Source organism: Neofelis nebulosa, chromosome 4 (genome assembly GCF_028018385.1).
Source record: "Neofelis nebulosa isolate mNeoNeb1 chromosome 4, mNeoNeb1.pri, whole genome shotgun sequence".
NCBI lineage: Eukaryota > Metazoa > Chordata > Mammalia > Carnivora > Felidae > Neofelis > Neofelis nebulosa.
Genome location: NC_080785.1, coordinates 70430207 through 70451779, shown reverse-complemented (window position 1 = coordinate 70451779; position 21573 = coordinate 70430207). Strand labels below are relative to the sequence as shown.

General features: G+C 40.9%; 1 protein-coding gene across 6 annotated transcripts in view; it reads right to left on the bottom strand.

The window, feature by feature from the left end:
• SLC25A13 (solute carrier family 25 member 13) overlaps nt 1-21573 on the bottom strand; it is a 185744-nt gene that overhangs the window by 67874 nt on the left and 96297 nt on the right. For all 6 annotated transcript variants that reach the window (XM_058725014.1, XM_058725013.1, XM_058725016.1 and 3 more), the window contains 6 exons: nt 9780-9926; nt 7297-7435; nt 6458-6551; nt 6137-6221; nt 2466-2550; nt 1810-1968 (listed from right to left, as the gene is read on the bottom strand). In XM_058725014.1, the coding sequence (XP_058580997.1) occupies nt 1810-1968; nt 2466-2550; nt 6137-6221; nt 6458-6551; nt 7297-7435; nt 9780-9926 (709 nt within the window). The remainder of the gene's footprint in view (nt 1-1809; nt 1969-2465; nt 2551-6136; nt 6222-6457; nt 6552-7296; nt 7436-9779; nt 9927-21573) is intronic.

Sequence of the window (21573 nt, the reverse complement as noted above, 5' to 3'; positions counted from 1 at the left end):
AACAGGTGAGATAAATGGCTTAAATTTCTAAACCAGGAAAAAGGTAAGGACTGCCTCTTTGGTTTTCAAAGTGAACCTCCGTCTCTAGTAGGCAGGCTGACTCCCCTTCCCTTAAGAGTTAAAACCAGTCCCCCTCATCTTACAGATGTAATCACTGAAATAGCAAGAGGTTTGTGGGATAGCCTGTATTATTAGCCCAGTAGCCAGTACTCAGGTATGCTTTAAGCTGTTCTGTCTATGGGGTTAAAAGAATAGGTCAAGGAAGAAAATCCAGATGCAACCAAGAATCAAGATTTGTCACATTGGTCAAAGAGGAAAGAGAAGGGACTCAATGTTAAATCAAACCAGGTCAACACAAGCATATTAAAGAAATTCAGCAGGACAAAAAGTATTTCTCACAATCCTAAAGGCACTCTTGACATTTAAATCCAATACCAAGAGCAGGCCATAAAAGTAGTTTGTGAAGCAACAGACAAGGTTCGGTCCTCCTTCTGGCTTGAGGCTCAAATGTCTCCAGGCAGAAAATCCACACGGACAGGTAAGGTGGCACTGTGACATTAACCTTGTACTACTTGGGAGACATTTCATCTGTGAGGTTTGTTGTCACCAGGAGAGAAAAGTATTTCAAATGGAAGGCAGTGACCCTGTAAGGGTCATCATCAATCACCTGGGGTCAAAGACCTTCTCAATTGTAAGAAGAGGCAGGGGTGAGGGAAAGAGGGCAGAGAAAAGATCAAAAGGCCTTTGATGGGAGTTATCTACCTACACAATAGAACCTGCAAAACGGACCTTCTCTGGAGTTTAAAACCTCTTAGTTTCTAAGGGGAGAGATTTCAAGAGGGGTCTTTGTTTTTTTTTTAAACTTGGGTGCTTAAGATGAAGACTAGAGTCAGCAGATGGCAGAAGAGGCCTACAGGCCCAGGTCTACATGACTGCCAGTTTCAAGGTCTGTCTCTGCAGAGTACTAAATACTGTTTTCTTCTACAGCAAGCATTGGAAGGCAGGGAAGACCCCGCCAGTAGCGCAGTTGCCAAATGGCAAAGTGGCTCAGCTGGAACCGCCCTGCAATACTGTATTCTAGCTGATGCAAAATTCTTCTTTTCTCTTTGTCTAAGGCAATACAGAGAGGTGGGGAAGCCAAGTCAAGCCTCTTTAGGCCAATGCCAATGGAAGGGTAGTCAGGACCTGTGGGATCTTTTCTATTAGTGATGACTTACATCTCACTACTGTTCTCATTGCTTCATGAACCTTAGATGATTGAAGGACAGGGCTTAGATGAAGCGGGACAGGACCCCCTGTTAGAGTGGCGTGTGAATCAACTCCACTGGGTACAGAGTCAGAGGAAGGAAGGGGCAACTTTAACTAAGAGGCAGTAAATGAGGGCTCCACTGAACCCCTGGTTATCCGCTTGACAGACTTTTATGTGGTATATTCAAGGACAACCATTAATCCCAAGTAGGCTCAGTCCTGTCCCCAAGATGCCTTTCCCTCTTAGGTGGTGAGTGGAATTCTTTCAAGAAGACAAACAATATAAGCCTTTTAAAAAACCCACTGAAGATATTTATAAAAAATAATTATTTTAAGAAATAAAATATACTACAGAGCAATATAAATGGCTTTCAGATTATGGGCTGTTTTGATTAGCCATGCCCTAGATGCCTCCAGCCTACTCCCATTAGCATGGATAATTGAGAATCTGCTGCATTTCCACTGTAATGCAGTCTCCCTAATACTTTTCAGGCACACAGATGGAAAACCAAACCTTCGGCTACTATTTCACCTTACATGAATTCAGCACATGGCACTAACCTCTATACAGTCCAAAGAAGCCTTCATAGCGTAGCACTTTCTTAAAACAGTCAAAGCTGTTTTTATACATAAGTTCTCCCACAAAAGAGCCCGTTGATCGTTGGTTCTGCATTCGAGTTTTTACAAGATCGATGGGATACACGGCAGTGGCTCCGACAGCTAAAATCAAATAAAACCAGTATTTCAGAAGGAAGAAAGGTCAGTCAGAGGAAAGGGGAAGGTGGTTAACATCAAAGAGAAGCCTGATCGAGGAAAGAAACAAATTCTGCATGTACGGATTTTAAAACTGTACTCATTTTCCTAATAAACAATTGTGGATTTTCATTCAAGTGTCTCTGATAAAATGATGTCATAGACAGTTCAAAGTTTTACCTATGCATTACCTACAGCCTAACCTTATTATTCACCCATCTTTAAAAAGCCTATAGTAGATGCTAAGAGATAAGTAAGAGAAAAAGCCACTTCGAAGTCCCTGATCACATGCAGGTATGGGGGGAAGTTCCCTTTGCTCTTGTTCCATCTCAGGGGTGAAGACAGGTAACTGGCTTGGAAAGACCAAAGAAGGCTTTGTCCTTTAATACTGCAAGGTGGAAATCAGAGAAAAAAATATCAGAGGCATAATAAAAGTGAAAAATTTGCACTCATCCATGACTAACCTCCAGCAATGGAACCCAGACCAAACCTGTAGGCCGACTCTGCAATCTGCAGGACAACTGGTCGGGATGAGTCGACGGAAGCCTTCTTCTTTGCACACATGGGAATCAGGGAGGGGAGACAGGAGACAGAAAGAAGGACAGAACAGAAATCAGCACATATGATTTTTTTAAATTGCCCACCGGGTTCCAAATTCAGGACACGAACTGAAACATCAAAGAGGAAGGTAGGGTTAGATTCTGTTGTTCTAATTAAGGAAAAGCTATTACTGCTGTTAGTGCTGAAAATCAAATTTGAACAAAATGAAAACCACTATGTACCCCCCTCAAATGTTATAAACCTATTTTCAAATGCTTAATTCTTATTAGTGATCAAGGAGACACAAACTTAAAAACATTAATGACACATCATTCATCATCAAGCAAACTGGCAGGTTTGGGAGGTTTTTGTTTATTCATTTTAGTGAAGTATAGTCGACATACAATGTATTAGTTTCAGGTGTAAACCACAGTGAATCAACACTGAGGTACACTGTGAAGTGTTCACCATGATAAATCTAACTACCATCTGTCACCACAGTTTCTTTTCTAATGGCAACACCCAGTCTGGCAAGAGTTGATAAAAATGGGGCTTCTCAAACCTGCCATTTAATCTAGAATAAACCTGAAGAGAAACTTGGTAATATACACCCAAACTCTTGTACATAACCTTTGACCCCGCAAGTCTACTTATAAAAAATCAGACTAGAAAACAATCATGTATGTAAACAAGGATCAAGCTAACAGAATGTTAAAAAGCAACACTGTTTTAAGAGCAAAAACTCTGAGAATAACCTAAATGTCCAGTAAGAGAGGACCAGTTAAAAATGTTGCACCCTTGGGGTGCCTGGCTGGCTCAGTTGGAGACATGCGACTCTTGATCTCAGGGTCATGAGTTTGAGCCCCACACTGGGTGTAGAGATTACATAAATAAACAAACTTTAAAAAATGTTACAGCCTTAAAATGAAATTGTATGTCATTGCAAAATGTTCTTAATGTTAAGAAAAATGTTCATAAGGTATTATAAAGTGAAAACAGGTTAAAAAGAATACAGCAGGTAGACAGGTATTCAGGATATGATTCTTTTTAACTTTATAAATGTTTGAAATATCTCATAATCTTTTAAGAACAATGTTAAAGACCGCGTGCAATATGTTATTTCTATTCAACATTATTTGTGGGTATGTGTATGCATATAAAAACACATTAAAACATTTTGGCTATCTCAATACCCAAAGATAACTCAAAATATTTACAGTGGACCTAACAAGGAGGTTGTCTTGCAGGTAATTGTTACTTTCTCCTCTTTTTTACCCACTTTTTCTAAATTCACACTTCAGGCCAGTCAGTTATTTTTTTGTTCTTTGGACCTTATTATCCTTACTGTGTTTTTGATGCCAAAACATTTTAGAGCACTGCATTTTTCTGTCTACATAAATACAAGTAATTTTATGCCATATAAAGTTGTCAAATGAGGGTGGCACATAGTTAGTGCTTAATAAATACCTGTTGAATGAATAAATACATTCAGTAAAATTTGTTTTTCCAAAAGTCATGATAATTAAAATAAATGAACAATGAAAATAATTACCAACCCCAGCTATCAACCCACTGAATTTTAGCTGCTGTCAATGTAACACAATTCTAATACAATGAGATAACTTGGAATCTCCTTTAGAGTCATTTAACTGAAAATAGCTTTACATAGAAATATGCATCTTCAGGAATCTAAAACATTTCTTCTGCAAATGCCATGGGGTGTTTCCAGTTCTATCTCTGCATAGATGGAAATCACGAGAACCCTCATTTTGACAAATGCATCCCTAAGAAAGGCACTACTTCTTATATAGATACAAACAGGTAATACTCAGAAAGGTTCTGGCATCAAAATAGTGAGTGAAAGTATTTTGAAAATAATGGATGGGGGTGGGGGAGGCAGATGTACAGCTACCACTAATTCTTCATCTAAAAGACAAAATAAACAAAATCCCAGACTTTCATGTAACTTTTCTGAAGCTCGAAATGTAGCAAGCTCATGAGACAAGAAAGATTCCTATTCCTGCACTCCTCTGTTGAGGATAAATGGTAGCACAGAGCCTACCAGATGGATGACCTCCATTGCGTGAGTCCTGTCAATGTTGTCAGGCCTACTGGTGTTCACATAGCAAAGAATATTCCAGGCAAGGCCACTGTGAATTGCTCTACACCTCTAAGCCGCAGCCAATCATTTCCTGCTGTAAATCTCATCAATCTCGTCTAACCCTTGCATGGCCAGTATCAATGAGCACCCACCAAAATCTCTCAAAATCTCTCAAAAGTTGCAGAGGGCAAAGGAAAAATTGTGGGATACCACTGTCAGCTGGAGGACAGAAGGAAGCTTAAAAAAAAAAAAGAAAAAAGAAAAAAAAAAAAAAACCTCTGCTTTTTCTTAATCCCCAAATTTCTGTAACAGCCAGTCACATAGAGACGAAGAGATAATCATCTGGTAAGCAGTGTTTAAAAATCAAAGGGAGGAGACCAATGTTGCTTCTACCGCTGCACGTGATTATACACTTCTCTCTCCTGCACTCAGGGAAATCAGCTCCCTCTTTTAACAACAGCCAGCTGGTTTTCCAGAGGTGCCTAGTTAGGATTTACTGAGCACACACCCACCACTTTGAGTTACATGCTGCACACAAAATTTGCCAGTGCATTCAGCGTGGGGGAGGGGGGGAGGGGGGGCTGAAAGAAGGGGTGCTGGCTCAAGGCCTGCCAGTCCTAAAAATGCAGCCCGCATCAACCCATTGTGGTCAAACTGGCGTCTCTGTACAGACCCAGAGCTCCAAGCCAAAAACTGTTAAGTCTCATAGGATTCAGAGATGGCTTTGCTTAAAGGAGGTATTTTTCTAAAATGACGCTCGTCTGTGACTGGATTTACTTTACAAACATCGTGTAAGCACAACACATGCTATGAAAGCTTTTATTCTCTAATCCTGATCTATAGAGAGTAGGGCAAGAGTTAAATGAGGAGGGCCCATGTCTTAAGTTTCTGACTCTCATGACTTCAAGAGATTGGTTTCTGTTAACCATAAAATAAAATTTAGCATTCCTCAAATTGTTTCCACATAACTTATGAATCCTTTCACAGAGAAAAGAAGTCTAAAAGCCTTCAAACTATTACTCCAGACTAAACAAAATTATCTCATTTTGATATTCAGAAAAACGGAAGGCACAGCAGTTACACGATGAGCTGATGAAGTTCCTCTCTTCGGAGCAAAGGCAGCTTGCCGTGAGCAATGTGTCGCTTCGCCGGGACAGCGACACCAAAATGGGACTTCTGTCCCACATCTCTCAACACAAGATTTAGGGAAGAAGAAAAGAGCTTCTGTCTATTTTGGGAGGGTCGGGGGGAAGGGAGGTAGACTTGCATGCAGTTAGGAAATCACCCCATCTTCTAAAGTAACTAGTGTCTATTAATCAGAACCTTTCTAAAGTAATTTCTCTTTGCAGCCTTTGGAAATCGTCTGGACTGTTGGTGCAAGATGTTAAATTGGAAGGTGAGACACCAGCACCAACAAGGCACCACCAAATAGAAAGGGTCTGGGGGTGCCCTACTACAGAAACATAAGGGAGCAAGTCTGCTCCCTTTGCCCACCTGCCTCTGGGCCTCAGCCAAGTTGAAAGGCAGAGTGCCCTCTTCCAATGGAGCAATTCGTTCAATGTCTGCCAAGGTCATACGTCTGGAGGGGAACAAAAAAACAAGCACAAGCGACAACAAAATACAAGTTCATTAAAATCCGTGTTATGGAATTTTAAAACGTTCCCTTGTTTGTTTCCCATATTTTGGAGTCCTCTTTAATTTGGCTTCTTTTTCTCCCAGTTTGCTGCCCTCCTCCCACCCCCAACTCCTAACCTCCTTTTATTAAGCTAATTAGAAAAAAAAAAAAAAAAAAAAAAAAAAAAAAGGCCAACTTACCCCCGTGGCTCATATAAATCTGCTAACTGAAACAAGATGTCAACTTCCATGGGTGTAACCTGACCAAATTTCTGAGCTGCCAGAACAAACTCCTCTGTATGGAAAAAGAGTTAAAAGGGAAAGATTCAACAAGGAATAGCCACTAAATGCAGCATTAACTCAAGGCACTGGAATGAGTGAACATCACAAAACTTTACTATCACAGAATTCAAGTAAATCCAAATAGGGTAAGAATTTTTGCAATTCTTTCATTCATCTGGAAGGAGTGTGCAGAACAGTTTCTCTAATATTGACCTTAAACGCTTTGTGTCTCATCTGAAGGCTTTGAAAAAATGACACAGTATGTTATTGAAATTGCAGGTCCGAGAAAACAAGGAAGCAGGTATGAAGCTTCACCTGCATCTGTCCTGGGAGGTTCTATTAATGATGCTGTGGGATTCTTAAGGGACTTCTCAGTTAAAAGAAAAAAAATCCTATTAACGCTGATATCTTGTTCTGAGGTTGTCACCAGTGTAAGTTTATGGAATTCCTCACGTACTTTTGAAGGCCACTTTAGAGGCTGCAAATTTAGCTCAGGTTTTAGCATGATTTGAAAACATTTAAGAAATTTTTCATGGTTCCCTCATTCAAAGACTGTCTTCAGTTTATTTAAAACCTGCTGAAGACTGTTTTACTTTTGTTTGTCAGATCAAAGGATGGAGAACACACATGTACCATATGGTTAAGATGTGTCAATGGGATAGAAAAATCTATAACATAAACTCTCCGTTGCCTTCTTCACCCTAATAATAATATACCAAGATACTTGCAGGCAAAAATTCAGACTTATTCTCACTCACCCTTAGTCACCTCTACATCTTTCCTGTTGCCAGCCAGAGTGCTGTAGATCTTTCTAATGAGTTCCATGTTGTTAAGGAGTGAATTAAATCCATTAAAATAGGAGAAACTAACTTGATGGGACGTAGCACCTCCAGCAGCCTCAAATAAGTGGAAAATAAGAGATGGGAGAAGAACAATAAACAAAAGATTTATAGAATGAAGAAGATTCTGAAGTACATATATCAAATGCTAGTTTTGGAAGTAATCAAGAATGCATGTCTGAAAAGAAATGGCCATAAGTATTTTCCTTTCACATTAAAAAAAAAAATAAAAAAGCTATAAGTGAATTTTAAAAGTAACTGCAACTAATCACGACCAGAGCTTATACTCTCCACACATAAGTCCTGGAACACTAAATAAATACATGTGTAGGATTATAACAACAGGACCAGTAGTAATTTACAGAGTTCAAATTTCAATTGGAAATGTTTTATAAGTTTGTTTATTTCATCTAATGAGCAATTCTGAGAGGCTCAGACATGCACAACTACACCATACACATACACATGTGTGTGTGCTTATACATGTAAAGCTATATTATTCCAACACAAACACAGTATGAAAAGTGGTCAAGCCAACATTAATATCATGATCTGTCATGTTACTTATAACTAGCAATAAATAATCATTTAAGTACAGACTTTACATTGGTGGGATTTCTAGTAAACAAGCGTATTACGATAAAATTATGAGATGTCACGTGCTTTGAAAGGAGTTAAAACTGGTCAGAATTCTGATAATCGGAATTTGTAAGAAACCGTATTTTTTTCACAAGGGGGGGCAAGGGAAACAGATAGTATGTCCGTTATGAATGGAACTTCAGTTTGGGGTTTCAAATTCTATCCTTCCCTAACGAGGCAAAATATTTTTATTAGGAAAGCACTTATTTAGAAAGTAACAACCACATAAATCTTCACTTAGTAATCATTTAAAATAGCTGATATAAGAGTTTAAAATGGAGTAGCGAAGGGTAGGAGGAAGGCAAGAAAGGGAGTTAGATTAACACAGTGCCAGAGTGGAAAAGGCCTTGTCAGAATTCCATGCCTCCAAAAAGAGGCACCAGGGGAAAAAAAGGTGAAAAGCTATCCTGAGTTCCTGCCTATGGTAAGCACTGTGGGAAACCCAGAGCATGGTGAAAAAACCCCAAAAGTCTCCCCGGGACTACCAAACCACAGTGTGAGGGTTTCCAAAACCGTGTGATTGTCAGAATGATCTGGGAAGCTTTCGAGATTAGATTCTAGGACCTCAGCACCTGTAGATGATAAAACCATAGGCCTGAAGAAAACTTAGTTATCTGTACTTTTTTTTTTTTTTAATTTTTTTTTTTTTTTCAACTTTTTTTTATTTATTTATTTTTGGGACAGAGAGACAGAGCATGAACGGGGGAGGGGCAGAGAGAGAAAGAGACACAGAATCGGAAACAGGCTCCAGGCTCCGAGCCATCAGCCCAGAGCCCGACGCGGGGCTCGAACTCACGGACCGCGAGATCGTGACCTGGCTGAAGTCGGACGCTTAACCGACTGCGCCACCCAGGCGCCCCTAGTTATCTGTACTTTTAATAAGCATCGCTGGGGCGCCTGGGTGGCTCAGTCGATTAAGCGTCCGACTTCAGCTCAGATCAGATCTCGCAGTTCATGAGTTCAAGCCCCACGTCAGGCTCTGTACTGACAGTTCAGACCCCGAAGCCTGCTTCCAATTCTGTGTCTCCCTCTCTCTCTGCCTCTCCCCACTCATGCTCTGTCTCTCTCTCAAAAGTAAATAAATGTTAAAAAAAATTTTAAGAAAAAGGAAGGCATCCCTGGTGATTCTTATGCTTTGTGACCAAGGCTTGAGAACCTCCAGCAGAGAATGTTATAGGATACCTTCCAGGTCCATGAGGTAGGGAGAGGAGCTGGGCACCCACTGGCATGGAAGCTACAACACAGGAACGGGGCTCACCCATCCTATGTGTCACTGTTGCCTCAAAACACACATGGTGAATGAATGAGTGAATCTAAAGTTTAGAGATTCTGCTCTGTTGACCAAAGAAATACATCTGCATGCACTATTTTTTAAAAAAAATATTTTGCCTTGGAGAATAGATAAAAGTGAAGATTATCATTTGACATATGACCTATGACAATATGACATATTGACATACTTTGAGATATAAAGCAAAATTAACATGAAATCATAAAGTTGTTTTTACCTTTTTTTAAAAACCCAGTTCACACGTTTCTTTGAGATATTCTATATTATCCAGGTAACAAATCAACCTACCCACTAAAACTAGCCAAAACATACCCTGTCGGGAAGTCTGATAATATATGAGATCACATTAAGAAAACGTTAGTTTGAATTGAAAAACTCTACATAATTTTTAAGAATTGTTTTTATAATCCCTTATTTACCGAGCTTTTGCCAGGTAAAATAAACTGCTTCATTAGGTCAAGTTACAACTTACAGCTACTAGACATTCTTCTACAAAAGGCGTCAAGACATGGGGGCGGATGGTAACCATGATGTCTCGGAAGTCAATGGCTGTAACTTTTCCAGTCCTGGCATTGTCCCTTTGCACAAAGGCTTGCTTTGCATGCTCCAGTTGTATTTCCTACAAAAAATGAAAGTAGAATAATTTATGTTTCTCAATTACTACAAAAGACTGCTCAATTTCAAATCAGGGTGAAGAAATATAGATCATATCTTGACTTAACAAGACTCACCTGTTGTGAAATAACACCTTCAAGCTATCATCTTCCTCCAAAGAGAGAACTTTGCTCAGACCAATGAACATGTCTTCAGAAAATGCATTCTACCTGAAATCTCCTACCCAGAGAAACCAAATCACTTCCATGCTCTGCTAGAGTCCAAGGACACAAAGAAAACAAAAATTGGAATGAAGTTTGGTAGGCCCAAAGATATGGCCAAACCCAACTTAGATGATACAGGAGATCCAATGAAAAACATCTAGAAGACATTAACCTCTCTCCAAAGGAGATAGAAAAATTCTTATTAGTAACCTGGTACACAAACATGTGATGTAATACCAAACTAAAAAGGGCGGTTCTCCTCTGAAATAGGGTATTCTGCTAATATATAGTTTCTCAGCCTTGACATTACTAGTACTTGGGGCAGGTTAAGCCTCTGTTATGGGGAGCTGCCCTGTGCATCCCTCTCCTCTCTCCTTCCTCTAAATGATGGTAGCCCCTTCACGCCCAAGAGCATGACAGTCAAAAATGTCTCTGGCTGGGGCGCCTGGGTGGCTCAGTTGCTTATGCGTCTGAGTCTTGATCTCAGCTCAGGTCTTGGGCCTGACACTGGGCATGAAGCTTACTAAAAAAAAAGTCTCCGGAGATGGCCACAGGTCCCAAATAAGGACCCCTGCTCCAGGATTAGGAACTGAATGGTATGTGGGTCAGAGGTGGCAAAACTGCCACTATTATTGTAAGTCCTATGATCTAAAGACAGGAAGCTTGATTTAGATGTCCAGTGCTATTCACAGGAAGTAAGTGTACATACAAAATAAACAGCCTCCCATCAAAACGCATCACGTGCCATGTAGAAGAGGCATCCCTTCCACAGACAACGTTTTGTTATCTTCCTCACGACACTGCCTGTTTCCCAAACGCGCCCTTGGAGTGAGATCTTATCTCCAGGCGCCTGGGTGGCTCAGTCATTGCAGCCTCAGACTCTTGATTTTGGCTCAGGTCATGATCTCACATTTCGTGGGTTCAAGCCCTGCATCGGGCTCTGTGATCCAAGTCAAGAGCTTGCTTGGGATTTTCTCTCTCCCTCTCTCTGCCCCTCTCCACCCACCTTTCTCTAAGAAAGAAACAAAGAAAGAAAGAAAGAAAGAAAGAAAGAAAGAAAGAAAGAAAGAAAGAAAGAAAGAAAGAAAGAAAGAAAGAAAGAAAGAAAGAAAGAAAGAAAGAAAGAAAATAAAAAGACTAAGATCTAATCTCTATGGAATTAAAAAGCACTGCTGATGTGGTTTTCAAGGACTTCAAATTATTTAAACAAAAAGAAGTTTAATTGGCTGACAGAGAATTACTATTCTCTATTTTTTTTAAACTTTGGCTAGATAATGACTTAGAGTAGTATAAAAACAAATTGTCCTTATGACGTAGTGCAAACTAAAGCTCAGCAGAAGTGATACAAGCCTGATGGTGCTTAAAAGTCCCCTATCTCCCTTCTCTTTCCCCTGAAAGAGGAAGATGAAGGAAGCTTGATGAAGGAAGATGAAGGAAGCTTGATAAAATATTGATAATAACTGAAGCTGCACAATGGGGACATGGTGGGTCACAGTATAATATACTTTTCTACTTATGTATAGTTTGAAAATGTCTACAATAAAAAATTTTAAAAGACAATAGTCAGAATCAGCGTTTTTATCCTACTCAAAAGCCTCTTCTCAGTCACAGCATCTGCCAGTTCTGATCCGAGCCTGTCCCTGCCCAAAGTCTCTTATGGGACCCTTACCTCCCTTCCACTTCCCTTACCACTTCCACTTAAATGGGAGGCATCTGTCAGCCCTCTGTCCTCAAGTCTCCTTACTCTACTCCCCTAGGTCTCAAGGATTTCTCAGAAGGCTTGACTCTCAGATCCCAGTCTCCCACCACTATCTGTGGGAACAGAATCCATAACGGTTCAGAGTATACCTCCACATGGACATCTTGTAAAGACCATGAAATCACACATCACTAAACCCAAGACCCTGAAAGGAGCTACTCTCAGCCTGGTCTCCAGTACCCATGCTCAGCCCTTCCAGTGCTTCCACACACTCCTACCTCTGTCCACACTCCTCCCTCCTCCCGGTGTAGACTGCAGCCTCTTTCTCTAGTTCCTGAAATCCTACCACTTCCTCCAGGCTTAGCTCAAATGCCACCACTTAAGTAAATATAAGTAGGTCTCTTAACTGAAAACAATTGATCTGATCATGTGGCTCCCTGCTTGAACCTCAATTATAAGACTTGTCTTATTTCCTCTTATTTGAATCAGTTGTTTAGATTCCTGTGTTTCCCTCACCTTGCTAGGGAAAAGAGATTGTGTCCTGTTCATCCCTCTCCTGGTGGAGGCAGAATACTTTAGACATACTAGGCACTCAATAAACCACAGCCATAATCTTCAATGATAGGTAGTCTATAAAACCAATTGAATGAAGAAATCACATTCCACTGAACAAAAAGGGGTTCTCTGTACAAGTGCCTCCAATTTAGGAGGAAGAAACCAACTGTTAAACACCCTGTAGTGAAAAATGACCACAGTATGTATTCAATTGGAAGTAAATGAACAGTCTCCTTTGAATTGCCAGACCCACTGCTAAAGCTATTGTAAGGCAAGATTACTCTCAACAACGGCAGAAGGTATGTTCAGTTATTTATCATTTCCCCTAGTTTATAACTCAACTAGTCTTAGGGATCCTCAGACCATGACACCAAAAATGGCATCCCTTTCCCTGACCACCCCATTTCTCAGAATTCCTGGCCACATCATTTCCTTAGAACTTAGACTAAGACCAACCTGCTCGAAATTTCAAAGTGGGGAACAGACATCACAGTGGGGGTGGATGCTCATGTGGCAGAACAGGGAGTGATCTGTATGTAGCAAGGATGGTGTCACTACCCATTTCCGTGCCTACACTTTGGAATTACACATTTACTAGCAGGGATCCCTCGATCACAGAACATGAACACACTCTGAACTCTAATGAACAACTTTAGAATACATTTCCAACAGCTCTGAAAGACTGAGGACATCATAAATTCCACGAAAAGCAAGAAGCTAACTGTACACAGTTCTCTAAATAGTAGGATATAGTGAAAACATTTAGCTAAGTGTTTCTTCAAACTAAAAGCAGACTACAGAAGATGTGGGTTGTCTTGTGAAGGACATCTGTTTATGTTGTGACTATTTCTTCTCCTGGGTGAAGAAATGAAGCCATGACCTCAGCCAATATTACAACCATGTTAATAGCATTTAGTGAACATATGTTATGCACCACAGCCACTCTGGAAAACAGTGTGGAGGTTCCTCAAAAAATTAAAAATAGACCTACCCTATGACCCAGCAATAGCACTGCTAGGAATTTACCCAAGGGATAGAGGAGTGCTGATGCATAGGGGCACTTGTTTATAGCAGCACTCTCAACAATAGCCAAATTATGGAAAGAGCCGAAATGTCCATCAACTGATGAATGGATAAAGAAATTGTGGTTTATATACACAATGGAGTACTACGTGGCAATGAGAAAGAATGAAATACGGCCCTTTGTAGCAACGTGGATGGAAGTGGAGAGTGTGATGCTAAGTGAAATAAGCCATACAGAGAAAGACAGATACCACATGTTTTCACTCTTATGTGGATCCTGAGAAACTTAATAGAAACCCATGGGGGAGGGGTAGGGAAAAAAAAGAGGTTAGAGTGGGAGAGAGCCAAAGCATAAGAGACTCTTAAAAACTGAGAACAAACTGAGGGTTGATGGGGGGTGGGAGGGTGACGGGTATTGAGGAGGGCACCTTTTGGGATGAGCACTGGGTGTTGTATGGAAACCAATTTGACAATAAATTTCATATATTGAAAAAAAAATATTATGCACCAGATGCTGTTCTAAAGCATTTGACAGTAATAAACTCACTGCTCACAGCAACCCTAGGAGATGGGCAGTATTTATGAACTTCATCGTGGCAGTTGAGGAAACTGAGGTCTTACCGGAAGCAGTGAAGGTGGAATGCAAACCCAGGCAGTTGTGCCCACTGACAATGCTCCCAACACCCCAACACACCACCTGGGGAGCCTGAATAATGCTGCTGTCAGGAATCTAACTACAAAATACATCTGACAGGAATCTTAATAACTATGAAAAGACAAAAATTTAGTTTGCTTTTAAATTATTCTTGATTATCTAGATTTTTCATTGCCAGCTTTCATGAGAAAACAATAACATCTCTGAGACTTTTTCATTAAGGAAAAAGTCTTCTGTGTGCGCAGAGTGCTAGGATTGTTTTCCCAACAGCAGAGACCATGGAGAAGGGGAATCAAATCTAAAGGCTTTCTTCTCCTGGCCTTATTCACCTACTCACAACCGCAAGAGACTGTGGAAGAGAAAGACAAATAAGGAGGCCTGTGGGAGCCAACAGAAAGAAACTCTGTAAATACTTAACACGAGAATGAATGACTTTTGAAATAAATATTCAGGCTTACTATTGATGGCAGAGTGACTTAAAATCAAAGCTTTTCACTGACACCTCTAAAGCTATTTAAAGAAAACCTAACACATACATGTAGATCCAAGACCCTGATGGTTCCCAGATCTGAACCCAGGGGGATAAAAGTGAGACAGAGAGTATTTGGTATGCACGGGGCAGGGCACATGTAAAATTGCGGTCATTTCCAAAATGAGCAGAGGAGTAGAGAACAATGAGAGAACCAAGAGTTACACTCAAATATTTAAAGGTTAAAGGACCATCAGGTAAAAGAAAGAAGTCAGACTGGCTCTCTATATTTCTTTAAAAAAAAAAAAAAAATGAACGGAGAAAAAAATACATAGGGATCAGATTTTAGCACAAAACACAAAAGTATTTAATCTGTCCAGCTGTTCAGCAATGAAATGGGCTACACTATAAAGTAGTACGTTTCCAGTCACTGGCAATATCTGTCCAACTACAGGCTGGGGAACATACGTCAAGGAATTTATTTTATTTATTTTAAGTGAAGGAGTTATGGAAGCAATATGTTACGATGACAAAAATCTGAAGTTCGGAGCAGGAATGAAAAGAGGTCAAATATCAATCATGACACTCCTAGGAGGATTAGGGGTGTATGTATCTTAGAGCCCCTGCAGTATCTACATACAGGGTTGTAAAAAACACACATCATGCATGACGGCCACTTACTAAGTGGTACCTTTGATTTTTGTCAAGGTGAATGGTTTAAAATCCTCTAAAGACCCTTTCAGTATAAGTTCTTTGAGTCTTTCAAAAAATCCCCTAGTAAGGAAGAGTGGTTCTGCTGAGTCATTCTGAACTGTCCATAAAAACAGAGAGATGAAGACCAGCTACAGTGGAGAATAGTGGTAATAGCTGAATGCCTAAGCACTTACTATTGGCCAGGGGCATGCCAAGAACTTAAAAAATGTACTTCATTTAAGCCTCACAATAATTCACCGAAGTGATACTATCTTCATTTCACAGAGAGGTCGCTGAAGCTCTGAGAGGTTAACTAACAAGTCCAAGGTCTCGCAGCTAGGAAGCGGCAGGCCCGGGATCTATGCCGAGATACCTTCTGATTCCAAAAATGAGATTTCTAGCCACTAGCTTATATGCTGCCTTGGGTAAAATCATAATGTAAGAGCACTGTAACAGATAACTGAAAAAGAGATTTTAAGAAAATCTGTTTTGGTGAGGATTTGTATATAAAAATGGAGCAAGATAGATCTCAAAGAATTCTCACCATGGATGATGAGGGAGATAGAAAAATCAACCATAAAGGAAAACACCTAAGGAAAAAGAGATGAGGTAGTTGACCACAATGAGAAACTTGAAGCAGATGAGTTTAAGTTATACACAGAAGTTGAGCTATAGGGGCTCCTGGGTGGCTCAGTGGTTAAGCGTCTCAACTTCGGCTCAGGTCATGATCTCCCGGTTCATGGGTTCGAGCCCCACGTCGGGTTCTGTGCTGACCGCTCAGCTCCTGGAACCTGCTTCGGATTCTGTGTCCCCCTCTCTCTCTGCCCCTCCCCTGTTGTACTGTCTCTCTCTCTCTCTCTCTCTCTCTCTCTCTCTCAAAAATAAAAAATAAAAAAATTAAAAAGTTGAGCTATAAACAAAAGAAAGCTAGAGATACAGACAAATGTAAATTTGGGAAATGTAGATAGGAGGATTTCAGGGGGAAGAAAGCCAAAAGTTAACATTTACTAAGTGTTATTAAGAGTGTGTTTTGCTCCAGGGACTACTGTGTTTCCTGTTTCATCTCTCTGAATCCTCCCATCAGCCTTGCAAGGTGGGCCCCACCATCATCTCCATTTTATGGATGGGAAAATGAGGAAAAGAGCAGCTGAGAGTCAGAGGATGCGGAGAATGAAACTGGAGTGGCACCTGCACAATCTGGCTGTGGACCCACAATCTTAACCTGTTAACCTACACGGACTGCCTGTTCCTTTTAGGGGGAAGACTCCCAAAAACCAGAAGAAAGAAATAACAGTTGCAGAAAACAGATGAGGTCATCCCACAGTACATATGACACAAAGATGACACAGAGCAGACAGATGACAAAAAATGGAACTGATATCTAAAGAGGGGAGTACAGACAACAAACCAGAGGGCCTGTGACCTTGTGGGAAAGCCAGAGAGCCAGGAAGATAGCACAGCCCATGCGTGCCAGGCACAGGGTGCCCGCGAAGTGCTGTTGATGGGGACGGCGGGGACCAAGGAGAAAGGGCCGTCCTTCACCTGAGGCTGGAAGGTCGCCGAGCAAGGAGCAGCACAGCTATCTCGAACGCAGTCTGCTCAAGCACATGAAAGGAGGCCCAATTTCTCTTTCTTATTTGCCAGGGAACGGTTTTCTGTTCCCGCTATTCTGGTGCGTGATGATTAACGGAATAGGCTTTTACTGCCGCAGTTTCCACCTACTTCAACACACCCATTCAGATTGCTGGAGGGAAAGAAAAAAAATCAAACTCTTCAAAATTGCTAGCTGTACAGAAATAAACATATAGAGGGGGTTACACCACTTCAGGTCTAACATTCATGCTTCTAATAGTTCCAGGCCTGTCATTTCCTTAATAATCTCCAATTTTCAGGTGGGTATATTTTGAATGCAAAAATTCTCTCCACCTCTATTCAGACATGCAAGTTTTGTGCTTCAGCCTGAAGATAATTTATCAGAACAAAAACAAAACAAAACAACAACAAAAAACAGACCAACAGACCTTCAAAACAAGCAAGCAGATCCAGATGATTTATATTACAAAGCCAAGAACACCAAAACAAGAAAAAAGACCCCTGGCTAGTTTGCATGTTTTATGTTTTGTACAGTTTTGAAATTTAAGAAAAAAAAATATCTAAAACTTTAATAAAAAGCAGGGTGTTATCAATAAGGACATGACTCAAAAGAATTCTTGTTTGGCGGGGGGGGGGGGGGGGAAGGGGGTAGAAGAATTCCAGATAAAATGCAGGTAATTCTTTATGAAAACAAGAAACAAAATCAATAAAGCTTTGCTTTAAAAATATGGTATCACAGTTAATCCTACTTCAAATAAATTCTGTATTACATTGAGTATCAGAACTTGTAAACTGTCGAACATATAAGTGCGCACTTCATTTTCATAATCCTACGCGAATTTGGAGGGGAAAGTCTAGTTAAAATAAAGATCCACATATTAAACAGAGTTAAAAAGAGACCCTGCAAAAGAACAGGTAGAGAGATGAGCAGTTCCCACACCGTGAATAGTTCCAAATTCTGTGCCCCCCATATCCCACCCATGCAGTCAGACTTGCAGAGTTCAGGGTGAAATCTGACCCCCAATTCACTGGGTGGGGCTTTTAATTAAAACAGTCTTTGGAAGCGGTGTTGCCTGTGGCACCACATGCGCAGCAACACCTCCGCAGAAACCAAGTACAGACGTTTTCATCTCGATTTCCTTGCTCTTCTGATTTAATGTTAAACTTCACAGTGGGTAGCAGCTGGGGAGATGCTGTACAGAGTGCTCATTTTTACCAGGATGCTACTGTAAAAGCCTGCACACCAGGCTGCTCAACAAAACAGCAAGCTGGCGAACACCATGGGCACAACAGCACAATGAATTCTGATTTCCTTTGCCCGGAGAGGGGCAAGTGCGACGTGAATGAAATGTGCCCTGCATCTAATTCTCCGACTGACTGGGATGTTACCACATCTCTGGTCACCCATCACCAAACCGGCAATGGCTTCCAACTGAATGCAAAATAGAATCTAATCTCCTAGAAGAGCTGAGGGCAAACAACATTAGCTACTTTTACTCATTATTTCATTTTGAAATATCAAGTTGATGCTGTATTTAGGAAACAGTACCGAAGCTGTACTGCAGACCCCATCTGGTCCAACTTAAAGATCAACATAAAAAGCACTCACATGTTAAAAATGCAAATATAATCATGGTCTCTGACTACTAAAGATCCATGGTCTAGAGATTTTAACTAATACAGATGGCAAGGTGAGGGACAAAAGGGAGGTACAAATCACTTGGCTTTCTCAGTCCTAAACAATGACTTTGTTATTGTCCACTAACCTGCTTAAACAATTGTGGCTTTAGTGAGCTCCACTACTAGTGATTGTGTTTTGTTCACACGCGAAGTGTTCTATCGATTCCAAAACTTGAGAATTTGATGTTGCCATGGTTGAAGGTTATGTCTCCTTTTGTTTGGTGGTGATGGGGAACAATTTGTTTTTTGTGTTCAAAGTGTTGCCTTCTACCAGGATGCCACAGCAAATAGAGCAGCAAACCGTAAGTGATGGTGACTGTAAGGCCTAGACGACAGCTAATTAGTGAATCTCTGACCCCTGGAGGGACATGGGACAACCACCAGCACCTGGGAACAGCGGACTCGCAGAGCTCTACTCTCTAGGGCTCAAGATCTGAATAACCAAAATGTCCATTTTATACAGAAAAGACTAGGCTGGATCCGTAGGCCATGCTGACTCACAGGCTAAAATAATGGCCAATTTCACTTAACAAAAAGAACAAGTTGTTCGGTTGCATTTTTAGCATGAATATGCTTTAGCATCCAACAGGACTGCCATGAAACTCGAGATGTGACAAGAGCCCTTACCAGTGTGTGTGTCCAGTCTAGGGCATGAGACACAGTGCTGATTCCCAGGTGCTACTCCCAGCTCTATCAACTAGCATTCACCTCCCCACGTTCCATCATCCCCTTCTGACAATAGGGGGACCTGAATAAAGAGTTATGGTAAAGCATCCACACCTTTCTGTTCAGGGCTCTCCACTGGGTCAGGCAACTTAATTCTTAAGCTATGTTTGAGGACAAGACATTTATAGCCCCATCCCCTCCCAAGATAGCAATCCTGTTTTCTTGGGAAACTAAAGCAACCCAAACTTCAAAACCTGGCCTCTTCACCAATTCACAGCATTGCTGATTTCTTGAGAATTCCTTCTCCTAGAGCAAGAGGAAGAAGGCCTTTGGAAACAGAAGAAATTTCCTGGCTCCATAAAATGGGGAACAGAATTTCTTAGAAATGCCCAAGTCTGTGGGCCCATAGGTGGGCCTCCTATAGTATTATCTTAATTCCAAGGAATTAAGGAGAAGAGCTGGAGACAATCCAGCCACACACAAGTTAACAGTGATTATAAGCAATGCACTGGTCTGCAGCCCCTCATGAAGACTGCTTCCTCCATGCTCCCCATTTCGGTAAACCATCACCATCCTTCCACTTGCCCAAGCCTAAAACTCACCTAAAAAAAGGCGTGAACTGTGAGTTTTATATTATCCTGAACTGTCTCCATGCTACTAAATCACCAAGCCTGATCAGGCCTATCCCTCAAGTTCTCTTAAATCCACTGGCTTTGATTCACCACCATTACCATCCAACCCAGGCCATTGTTGTTTCTCTCTTGGATTAGAAAGTGACCTACAGGTCCTCCTGTCCTCAGTGAGATCCCTCTCCATTGGATTTTCCACACAACAGCCAGGGTGATCTTTCTGAAACACAAATCTGATCATATTTACCTGTCTAAGCTTCCTATGGATACTGGGATGAAAATGTGAAGACCTGATTCTGTATGCTTTTAAATAGTAAGGATTATATAGTCCAGACCAGTTTCTCAATGTATGGCCCTTGCACAATTCAGGATGCTTATCTGAAAGGTTATTTGTTAGGCCCTATCCAAACCTATTGAATCAGACCCTTGATGGGCAGAGAGACCAAGGCCTCTACTTTTTAAAATAATCACCTCGGGGGGCACTTGGGTGGCTCAGTCGGGTAAGCATCCGACTCATGTTTCGGCTCAGGTCATGTTCTCATGGTTGTGAGATAGAGTCCTGCACCGGGCTCTGCACTGACGGTGAGTAGCCTGCTTGGGATTCTCTCTCCCCAGCTCTGTCTGCCCCTCTCCAGCTCACTCACCTGCTCTCCCTCTCTCTCTCTAAGTAAATAAATACATAAACTTAAAAATAAAATAATCACTTTGGAAAAATTTTACACAAAATTTGAAAAACATTGCTAGAGATTTAGGAAAATTAAAATCAACTTCAGTTTCACCTATCTCACCTTGAACAAATCCAGAAAATTACTCCAAGACTCTGTGTGCTCATCTTTCATACAGAAACAATAGGAAATGCTTAACATTTAAGATGACTGTAAAGACGAATACAAGTAAAAGCACTTTCTAAGCCAGAAAATGCTATGAAAGAGTCAGTTAAGAACAACAGATTTCTAGTTAAGACATATATTACATTTGATAACAATCCTAGACTTTTCTATTCTGAGTCTGGAGCAGCTAGACTCTCCTACGTGTACATTATTTTAAAATCATTACCTTTATATGTGAAATATATGACTATAAAACATCATCAAGGACGCCTGGGTGGCTCAGTTGGTTGGGCGACCGACTTTGGCTCAGGTCATGATCTCACAGTTTGTGAGTTCAAGCCCTGTGTCGGGCTCTGTGCTGACAACTCAGAGCCTGGAGCCTGCTTCCGATTCTGTCTTTCCCCCTCTCTCTACTCCTCCACTGCTCACGCTCTGTGTCTCCCTGTCTCTCAATAATAAATAAATGTTAGAGAAAACGAAATTTTTTAAATCATCAAAAAGTCACTGGAAATGACAGTAACACACACCCCTACTAAGGGTCTTTTTGTAATCATATCTGAAGGGGTAGGCGTCAGGAATGCTCAGTGTCCAGCAAGGCATGGCTGTACTCCCCCATTCAGAAGCACAGTCCCTTCCAAGAACAGAAACTAACTCTTCATAGCCCAGGCCCTGGAGACAATGTAATAAAATGGCAACAGCACAGTACTTTTGAATCCCTCACATGTGTATGATCTTATGGAAGAAACTTAGCTCTAGAATAGTTTCTGTGTACTCTTTCGGGGTACTCCTTTGGGAACCCAATGAAAGCCAGGAGCATTTTCCCCAGAAAATTACCTGTAAATGCAAACTTTTACCTAGAGTCCGTTTATTCTTTTGCATATAATAGGGGATAATGATAATTACCTCTCAGGGTTTTGGGATGCTATTATCAGAAACAGAATATTTAAAAGCACTTT